Source organism: Callospermophilus lateralis, chromosome 3, assembly GCF_048772815.1.
Source record: "Callospermophilus lateralis isolate mCalLat2 chromosome 3, mCalLat2.hap1, whole genome shotgun sequence".
NCBI lineage: Eukaryota > Metazoa > Chordata > Mammalia > Rodentia > Sciuridae > Callospermophilus > Callospermophilus lateralis.
In genome coordinates, this window is record NC_135307.1 from 62,220,348 (window position 1) to 62,230,714 (window position 10,367).

A 10,367-nucleotide genomic window follows, 5' to 3' on the forward strand; every position below is an offset into this window, starting at 1 on the left:
CTTTGGGATTATAGAAATGTGCCACCAGGCCTAGTTGGTTACCTCCTAGAGGAGGTAATGACAAGCCAGTGATATAAAAGGTGTCTAACTGAACTGAGCAAACTGATAAAAATATTTTCTTTATCAAATAAGTAATCTTTTTGGTGGTGGTGGGGAATACTGGGGATTGAATCCAGTGGTGTTTTACTACTGAGTACATCTCCAGTCCTTCCTTTCTTTTCCTTTCCTTTCCTTTCCCTCCCCTCCCTCCCTCCCTCCCTTCCTTCCTTCCTTCCATTTTTGGAAACAGGGTCTTGCTAAATTTCTGAGGCTAGCCTAAAGCTTGCCATCCTCCAGCCTCAGCTTCTTGAATCACTGGGATCAAAGGCATGTGTCACTGCACCCAGCTCAAGTCAGTAAACTTTTTAATATAAATAATACTCATTGTTTGTAAGGATATGATATCATTTGCATTGACTGGAAAAATGCATTTTAAAAAACCAGCAATAGATAGATTGAGAACTCTCTTAGAAATACAGAGCTGGGCATGGTTATCATCCCACCAATTTGGAGGCTGAGGCAGGAGGATCCCAAGGTCAAGGCCAGCCTCAGCAATTAAGTAAGATTCAGCAACTTAGTGAGACCCTGTCTCAAAAAAAAAAAAAAAAAAAAAGACCATTTATTGGGGGTGGGGCTATAACATAGCACTTGCTTAACAAACATGAAGCCCTGGGTTTGGTCCCCAGAACCCTCCAAATATACAATTAAAGTAAAAAGAGAACATTTATACCCTTTGACCCTATCATTCTAAACAATCTGAAATATGGCCATAGTTTTAGATTCAAAAAGATCCATTCAAGCCCAGAGGTGCGTGCCTATAATGCCAGCAGCTCCGGAGGCTGAGGCAGGAGGATTGTGAGTTCAAAGTTAGCCTCAGCAATAGTGAGGCGCTAAGCACTCAGTGAGACCCCAAAATACAAAAAAGGTCTGGGGATGTGACTCAGTGGCTGATTGCCCCTGGGTTCAATCCCTGGTACCCCCATCAAAAAATCAATTCAATAGTATTATTATGATAGAAACTTGAAAACAAACTAAATACATAAGAATTTCAGTACACAAGATAACTAAACGTACTGAAGACATTTTAAAATGCCTTGAACAAGTTTTTAACATTAAAGAAAAATGCTTGTGATATACTGCCAGGTCAAAGAAAAGAGAATATACACATGTATGTACACACACACACACACACAAAAGTATGTATGTATCACACATCACATAATCAACCATGTTAAATGCAAACAAAAAAGAAGAAAAAATGTTACTAGTAATTAACTATACAGCAGAGTTTTTTTATACATTATGATTTCTTTGTGATTTTATTTTCCTATTATATATTACCATATTTTAAAAATTTTCCACAAACTGTCTCTGTTATATATAGTCAGGCCTTTCAAAAATTGTTAATTTAACTGAAGGCCAAATAAACAGTTGATTTGTACCTACTAAACTTTGAGACTCAGTTTCTTCGTATTACAAAGAGGTAAGAATTCTTCCTTTTCAAGGTTATTGTTAAAATCAACATAGACTCTGACACTGTGGCATTGTGGTCGAATTAGAGCGCACAATGTCCTTAACTTGAGCATAGAGATGTTTTCTTCTTTATTAAGTGGAACAACTGAACTCAAAACTGTACCTTGAGGTTTTGTGATACTGGAAATGTTTTTTAGTCTCTTCCCACCTGGATGTCATTCTGTGACTTATTTCCTCTGCTGTCTCCCACACCCTCCTAGTTTGCTGTTACTAGTTTGCAGATGGCTTAGGAATCAGACAATCTTCTCCAGAGGTTCTAGACTAGCAACTCACGGGTTGTTTGGCACACACAGTGTGCCAAAAATTTGCACTCCAGGGTATTGGGAAAAGCTGTTGATGGAAAAATTGTTACACTGGAGATGCTCCTATGAAACCACCCAAGAGAGGGGCCAGCGGAAACTAACAACTTCTGGGAGGGGTAGTGGATGTGTGTACAGCAGAAGTCTGGGGCTTAAATGGCTGCCCACAGTGCAGAAGCTGTCTCCTGGGAGCCTCCCTGGAGAATGAAGACTCCTCGTGCCTGCATCCAGAATGCTGGGTGCACTGTAGGAACAGGACACTGGGCAGGCGAGGTTGCTTCGCTATAAGACCCAGTGCCAGAGAAGCTGCCCAGGAGAGTGCTAAGAAACACGCTGAAACCCAGAGGGAAAACCCCTTCCTTCTAGAATTTCTCTCCAGTACCCTCTATTAACAAGGCTGAACATCCTGCCAACTGGCAGAAGAAAGATATTTACCAGGCCCAGATACATTTTTTTGCAGAGCAGTCAATGAAGAGTGAATTTGGACTTGAGAGGCAATAAATTGATAATTGGCACTCTAGCAAAGAAAATCCTTACTCTTTATACTATTTGACTAATTAAAAACTTTTCTGGTCCTTTAGATTAATGAGATTTCTAGATGGCCAAGTTCTGTACAAGAGAGGTGCTACCAATATTCTTCTCCTTCATCATTATTATAACTAACATTTATTAAGTATGCAGTATGCCATTCCTGTTCTACTACTATTGCTCTTTTAATTCTTACAACAATCCCATGAGATAGGCACTCCTGTTATCTCCACCAGAGAGGAAACAGAGGCCTTGAAAGCAATTTGCCCAGGTTCACAAAGCCAGAGCCATGATATGACCTAAGAAGTCTAGCCCCAGAATCTATACTCTTAAGTAGTATGTTAAATTGCTTCTGATCAAATCCATTCCATTGTTTAGTGTTTAGTTTTGCTTTTAGCATCTGTCTTTCTTTCCCTAATTTGCCTCTGTCAAATGCTTCAAGAATAAATGTGGGGGCTGGGGATAGAGCTCAGTAGTAGATACATGCCTCACATGCACAAGGATTCAATCCCATCACTTAAAAAGAAAAAAAAGAAGAAGAAGAAGAGTGACTGAGGGTAAGCTAAGTGGTAGAGCTTACATTTAGCATGCATGAGGCCCTAGGCTAGATGCCTAGGTACCACAAAATAAAAAAATACACAATAAAGTGTAGAAGCTGGGGCACAGTATTTTAAATAGAAAATTGAGCCCTACATAAATACAGGGCTTGCAATGGATAGTTTGATGTAATTACCTAGTAATCAGCCTCAAGACCCTGTCACTTTAAAACCCATATAATTAAGACAGAAGAATTTCCAGCCCAACTAGTATTATTTCCAGTTCAATAAAATTAGAAATAAATACAAGTATTCAAGGAAGACTACAGTTTCTATAATTCTGTCATAGGCTTCCAAAAATACCAATAATCATACTTAGCACTACTATTTGTTACCTGGAATTCCAAACCCAAACGGGAGATCTTAAATCTCATTATCATTCAACAACAGTCACATCTCCAAATTCTCCAATTAGAAGCCTATCACATACAGAAATATTCTGAATTCATTTCAAGTCTTCTTCCCTCAAAAAAGGAAGTCACTTCTTAAATAGTACAATTTAGGTCTGACTGAACTGTGAAGATGTCAAGTGTGAAATTAATCTTGGATAGCACAAAATGGGAATTACTTCACAGTCCAATTCAGCAGGTGCTAATTTAAAGGGCATTTACAACATATCTGATTCTTTCTTACATGTTTCAGTCTTTGGAGATTGTTTACCTCTGGAATTTTATGTTCTGCGACACCAACTAGCACAAGGCATGATACATATTAGTGCTGTTAAAGATGTTCCTAATTTAAGGAGCTAAAAGTACTAATTTAGATGGATCAGAGTTTTATTTCTTCTTTACACAGTGACCATCAGGCAATGTCATCTAGTGGTCAAGTGCTTTGGCCCTGGGAATCAAACTGACTTAATTTCTTTTTTTTTTTTTTAAAGAGAGAGAGAGGTATAGAGAGGTAGAGAGAGAGAATTTTTTTTTAATATTTTTTTTATTTTTTAGTTATCGGCGGGCACAACATCTTTGTTTGTATGTGGTGGTGAGGATCGAACGCGGGCCGCACGCATGGGAGGCGAGCGCGCTACTGCTTGAGCCACATCCCCAGCCCCAAACTGACTTAATTTCAAATCTCACCTCTACTGAAGTTTGAGACCTTTCCAAGCTTATGTATGTGTATTTGTAAATTGAGGTTTAACAGTATCTCCTTGTCTTATCTAAAGGATTAAATAAAATAATACATATACATGTCTGATATACAGAAAGCACTCAATAAACATTAGCTATTACTATTATTATGCAGGTAAGTCTTAATTATGATTTTTTCATATAGTATCCCCTAAAAAAGTTTTTCAGAAAAATAGTTCCAAATTAGATCATGTCCAGATTTTATTTTATCTAAATGTAGTTTTAACAACCAAGATCCTTATGAAACAATAATCTGCAGTTCAATCTGAAGAAAGACAAGTTACTGATTGCTTTCTAGAGATGAATAAATTACTGAGATTGCAAAGTTTAAAATCTTGAAGTTAGAAATAAAATTCCCGGGGCTGGGGATGTGGCTCAAGCGGTAGCGCGCTCGCCTGGCATGCGTGCAGCCCGGGTTCGATCCTCAGCACCACATATAAACAAAGATGTTGTGTCCGCCGAAAACTAAAAAATAAATATTAAAAAATTCTCTCTCTCTCTCTCTCTCTCTCTCTCTCTAAAAAAAAAAGAAAAAAAAAAAAAAAGAAATAAAATTCCCAACGGGTAAAAGCTACTGTATTACCGTAAGAGAAAAAAAGTCAATTACACTAGACAATGCAAAAGTTCTTAAAAATGCAATTTTTGTCAATCCTACTTCACAGGGGACAAACACTCTAGGAGGAGGAAAGACACACTAAACAAATTTGTTCTTCAAACACAGTAAGCTTTGATCTGGTGGTGACACCCCAAAGATAATGATTATCAGAGAATCGATTATTATAATTAAACACAAAACAAAACTTTAAAATGTGAAATAAAAAAGCTTAAAATGGAAATAAATATAATGAAAAAAAAAGACAGTTAAATATTAAGAAAAATAATATAAAACAGGGAGGCTACAGGAGAAGCCAGGCCTCTCCACGTGGAACAGTCACAGTGAACAGGAATGCCAATCCCCAAACAAGACCTTTGAATTCCAAACAAATTTCTGAGCAGTTTCTGTGACTAGGAGGAGAATGAAGAGGAGGGAGGAGTTTTCCCATCATTAGAAGTCTGTTCCCAAATAAAAGGTCTAAAAACAAAAAATCTAAACAATTATGACAATTATGACACTCCTAAAAAAAGTTTTTATAATCAGTGCTGAGCATCCTCTTCAATATTTTCAAAAGTTCACTTATGTTCTGCACATAGTGTCAAGCCCTGTGCTTACATCTTTTCATTTCATCTTCACAAAGATCCTCTAGGCTTTCTAACAGAAGAGATTTGGATGTTAAACAGCTTACTCAAGTAGGGAACTACATTGTCTCAGGCAGTTCCTTTTGAAATTAGTGCATTCTTAATCATACTAAATTTTAAAATTGTCCTGAGAGTAGCACTACTTTGTTTACCTGCTTAATGGACTTAGGCTGTTTTAACAGATGACAAATGTGGCATTATAAAACAAAGTGCTCTGCTACAATGACCATTACAATTATAGGAATAATTTTATGTATGTAGAATATAGTAACAATACACATGGGCTTACAATTTGTGTGTCTTTTTTTCCTACTTCATTTCATTTTTACAAATGTACTGGTCTGGATTAGAACAGAAATTTAAAACAAAAATAATCCTTAAGCACTGAACCTAAAAATCACAATTTAGCCATCTGTATCTAAATTCATTCATCAATCAGAGCAGCTGCTGAGTTTGTAGAGATAATGTAGGTTCTCAACCTATTTATGTAGCATTGTTATTAAGAGCCAAAGAAAACTGCTCATTTGCAACTGAATCTAAAATATCAGATGGCATCCAACTCCTTTACCAGACAGGACCTCATTTTTGGCCTCCTTTACAAGTTTAGCTTTTCTCCTTCTGATATGCTGAAAAAAAATAGCGTCTTAATTATCACAGTCATTCATAACAGCATTTGAAAATCAGAGTTTTTTTTTCCCCTTTGTTTTATAAATTGTTTAGGCATGACGGTTCAGTTGCTAGGTCCAACAGCAAAGAAGGTCACAAAAGTAAGGTGGTTTTGGGGTGAGGCATGTTGGAGAAAGTGAAAGAGAAATTATGTCACACACACCTCTTGTTGTGACTCTGCTATAGTAGCTTCAAACTACTTGATTTTTAACTCAATTGTAAATGCTAATCCTGCCATAATTGATAGTTTGACTGGTCATCTAACATTATTATGGCTCTGAGAAATTCTGAAGAAAGTATTGAACAAGAAGCAAGATTAAGAACATGAACAACAAAAAAAGGCCTATCTTTTCATACAAATGACAGTGAATATAAAATAAAGCAGGTTTACCTGCTCCTCTTCTCTTATTCATAAATAACACTGGACCCTAAGAAAAAGTTAGACTGCCTTAAAAAGGGAAGTCTTTTAACCAATTTAGTCTTTTAACCAATTATTTCCTAAGGGTAGTAACTGTGCTTCCCAGTTCCCCCATGAATGAAGCTTATTTTTTACAAATTTATTATCTTGTTGGTTTTATGACATATCAACAATAGCAGCATAACTTGTCTACAAAAAAAATGTTTAGCTCCAAGGAGATGAAAAACTCCGCTTGAATTTTAAAATATTTTTGAGTAAGTTCTATATAACTTCTATTTTTATTTAAACAGATCAAAAAGCTTGCTCTTTCCATAATAATAAATATTGTGAATGCTGATTTATAGCGTTTTAAGTCCTACAGCTTGAAAAGACCACGTGACTATCAATCTGGAAAGCCATGAATGCCGTGGGTTACTATTTTTTATTAATGGCCTGGTTAACAACAACACTCATGTAGACGTTTCCTTTCAGTAAAAAGAAAATAGCATGTAATTGCATATTGCAAGGGTCATTCAAAAAAGTCTGAGAAAATACTACAATTGGAAAAATTCTAAGCATTGTATAGAATTTAAAAGATTTTAGCAGGATATGAGGGTGCACACCTGTGGTCCCAGTTACTTGGGAGACTGAGGCAGAGGGATCAATTGAGCCAAGGGGTTGGACGTCAACCCGGGGAATATGTATAACCATCTCAAAAAAAAAAAAAAAAAAAACCAAAAACACAACAACAACAAAAAGCCAGGCAGGGCACAGTGGCACACGCCTGTAATCCCAGCAGCTAATGAGGCTGAGGCAGGAGGATCGTGAGTTCAAAACCAGTCTCAGCAAAAGTGAAGTGCTAAGCACCTCAGTGAGACCCTGTCTCTAAATCAAATGCAAAACAGGGCTGGGGATGAGGCTCAGTGGTTGAGTGCCCCTGAGTTCAATCCCAGTACTCAAGAACAAAACAACTCACACAATGTTTTCCAGTTGCTTATTAATTATATTCTTCATAAAAGTTACCTCAGTAAGTCTTTAAATATGCACACCAACCCAAATCTCACAAATGCTAAACCTAATAATGTCAACTCAACTCTAATGTAGTTAAAAGAAGATTTTTTAAATATTAGAGGGTAGATGGCAGGCTCATAAAGTATTAGGCAGGCAGGTACCCAGGAGAGTAAAGTGGGCTTCATAGACCACTAACGACTGACAATCAGCTGCAACCCAGTTCTGCCCAATTGCGGCCTTGAGAGAATACAAGCAAAAAATAGCAACACTAAACATTCTACTATTTAACAAAGTCTGCGGGCTGGATTTGTACATAGGCTAACTTGTACATGCCCTATGGTCTTTCGCTGAATAGGAGAGTACTAAGAATTGCTCTGAGTCAGAAGAACCTGCCATAAAGATATAAACAAAGAACATATAAACCTCATTCCAATATACTTCATCAATTTGTCCAAGTTTCATAACCCGTTTGTTGGTTTCCTCATCAATTGCTCAGTGTGTTTAAGTGAAGCAAAGTAACAGGAATAATGAGGGGTAGTGTTATCATTAGATACTGAGTAATACAGATTAAAAAAGGAAACAGAAAAGGAGCAGTAACAATTCAAGGCTCTTTTCCCTCTGGCTATGGGCTTTACTTTTCTCAAACTTTAAATCCTTCATCCTTCCTTTTTTTCTATCCACAGAAAATTTTCTTCACCAGCAATGCCTCTTCTTCTTTAGGTTTCTTCAGGGCCTACCTCATACTTCATCTATACCTTCCCTTTCCTTTAAAAGCATAAACAAGATTGTCATTGAGGCAAGAGCCTATTTTACTGCTTATCTCCAGGACAAATTCATTAAATCCCATTCCCTCTGAAGTTTTTCTTCCTCAATCTTTGAACACTCACTTTTTGAATTCTCTATAACGACCTTAAAGAACCTATCTGCATTTCATTGAACACTTTCATCTACCCTTCCCCATTAATATTTAAGAAATGATAACCTAACAAATTAACCAAAATAGCAAAACATTAACAAAGGTTCATTTCTAAGCAGACTTGAAAACAAACTCAGAACATTCACTTTAATGCTCTTCTTCTTTGAAAGGAAATGTGAGTTAAGAATAATATAATTTAAGCCAGGCACAGTGTAATCCCAGTGACTGGGAGGTTGAAGCAGGAGGATCAAAAGTTCAAAGCCAGTCTCAGCAACTTAACAAGGCCCTAGGCAACTCAGTAACAGCCTGTCTCAAAATAAAAAAGGCTGGGGATCTAGCTCAGTGGTAAAGCACCTCTGTGTTCAATCCTCAGTACCAAAAAAAAAAAAAAAAAGCCAAAAACGTAATTTAGTTTTATTCTCATATTTACTGTAGTACAGCATCTGAAAATAAAAGAATGACTTAGCTTGAGTTTCCTAAAAAGAGAAATTATCAAAAAAGTATGCATGATTTTCCCAAAAAGAGAAATTATCACATTGATTTAAACTTATGGACAAATAATATTTTCCATTTGTTTTCTTGATAAGAATCTGGCACCTTGATTCATGAAACCTCTAGGAATCAACAGAAATGCGATAGATCCTCTCTCCAGGAAATTGCACAGAGCCCCAAATATTTTAGGCAATTTCAGAGGATTCAGAATACTCCAGGTCTACAGTGGAATACCCACTCACCCCCGAATAAGAACTCTAATGCTGAATATGAGGTTTGTTCCTACCATTGAATGCTCTGTATCTTTCACAATGAGTCTTCCTCAACAAGACCTTTAGCTCTGAGATTAACTAGGGAAGCAGCTTCCCTCTGCAACTATCACTGCTTCCTAGCATCCTGATAAACTGGCAGAAAATTGAGACTTTCTTACCTCTGAGAAATTAACAGCCAAGGGAATGATTCCAGCCACGTAACATCCCACCAACATAGCCAAAGACAGCAGACTAATGGAGATGAAATCATCCATGCTGCCCTCTTTTATTCATCCACCAATATCAGACTTCAAAATTCCAGAGGCTTCAAAGGTGCTTAACGTGTGGTGGTTCCAAGAGAACAAAGTGGGCTTTCCAGTTCTTTCGGCCTCCCCACTAGCAGATGTGTTCACGAGGCACCTCTTTCTCTTCAACTTTCTTATAAACAGCCCCCTTTTGTTGACACTAGCACCGGAGAAAACTTTGAGCAATCTTAGGTCTCAGTCCCTGGATTCTCGTGGATTAAGCGATATGGGAAATTTGTGCGAAAGAGCGATTTCTTCAACCGTCGGAATGAAGGTGGCACAACGGCCCACTCCCGCTACAGACAACGTCCTAAGTAGCAGCAGGAAAAGGTCGAAAACCCAAGCGAACCTGTGCGTTCCCTCAGCGCCCCTGTTTCCCTAGGGTGGCCCCGCTGGTGATCCGCCCCCCACCAGCACTGGGACCAGCCCACCAGTCCCAGCAAGCTCCCTTCCAATTCTAGAGTCGGGAAAGGAGTCTTGCAAGTCTTAAACGCTGGGTCCTCGGGATTCAGCAACAAAGCTGATACAAAGCTGTCTCTGCCCTATACCCAATGCTGCCCATGGTACTCCGCTCCGCCGGGCCTTGACCCGGAGTCACAGATACTACAGCGGTCATGGCCGCCAAGTGGCACCTCTTCATTACACCCTCTTCCGGATTGTCTCACCGCCCCCTCCTTAGGGGCCACTTCCGGGTTACAATCGATCTATAGCCCGGTATACTTATATTGCCACCATTTTTAAGTAGGGCTCATAAAAGATCTCTGTTGTTACTGTCTAAACTGGTGATCACTTTACCCGTATGTTTAAAGCATAGAGTACGGGAGACAGCATAACGAAAGAAAAACTTCTTTTCAAAGCTCCGAAACTTTCCTTTACATAGTTCATCGCCCTTATAAAAGATGGCTGTAGCCGAGTCAGTATCTCCTCTAGCTGCCGGAAATGAGTACACCTCTATGGTCCAAAAGGCTTTT

At 38.2% G+C, this 10,367-nt stretch overlaps 1 protein-coding gene across 3 annotated transcripts in view; it reads right to left on the reverse strand.

Annotated features, from left to right (window-relative positions):
* The window catches only part of Slc39a9 (solute carrier family 39 member 9), a 62,535-nt gene extending 52,226 nt beyond the window's left edge, over nucleotides 1-10,309 (reverse strand). For all 3 annotated transcript variants that reach the window (XM_076850317.2, XM_076850319.2, XM_076850315.2), the window contains exon 1: nucleotides 9,271-10,309. In XM_076850317.2, the coding sequence (XP_076706432.2) occupies nucleotides 9,271-9,366 (96 nt within the window). In that variant the 5' untranslated portion in view covers nucleotides 9,367-10,309. The remainder of the gene's footprint in view (nucleotides 1-9,270) is intronic.
* Between the last annotated feature and the right edge of the window lie 58 nt (nucleotides 10,310-10,367).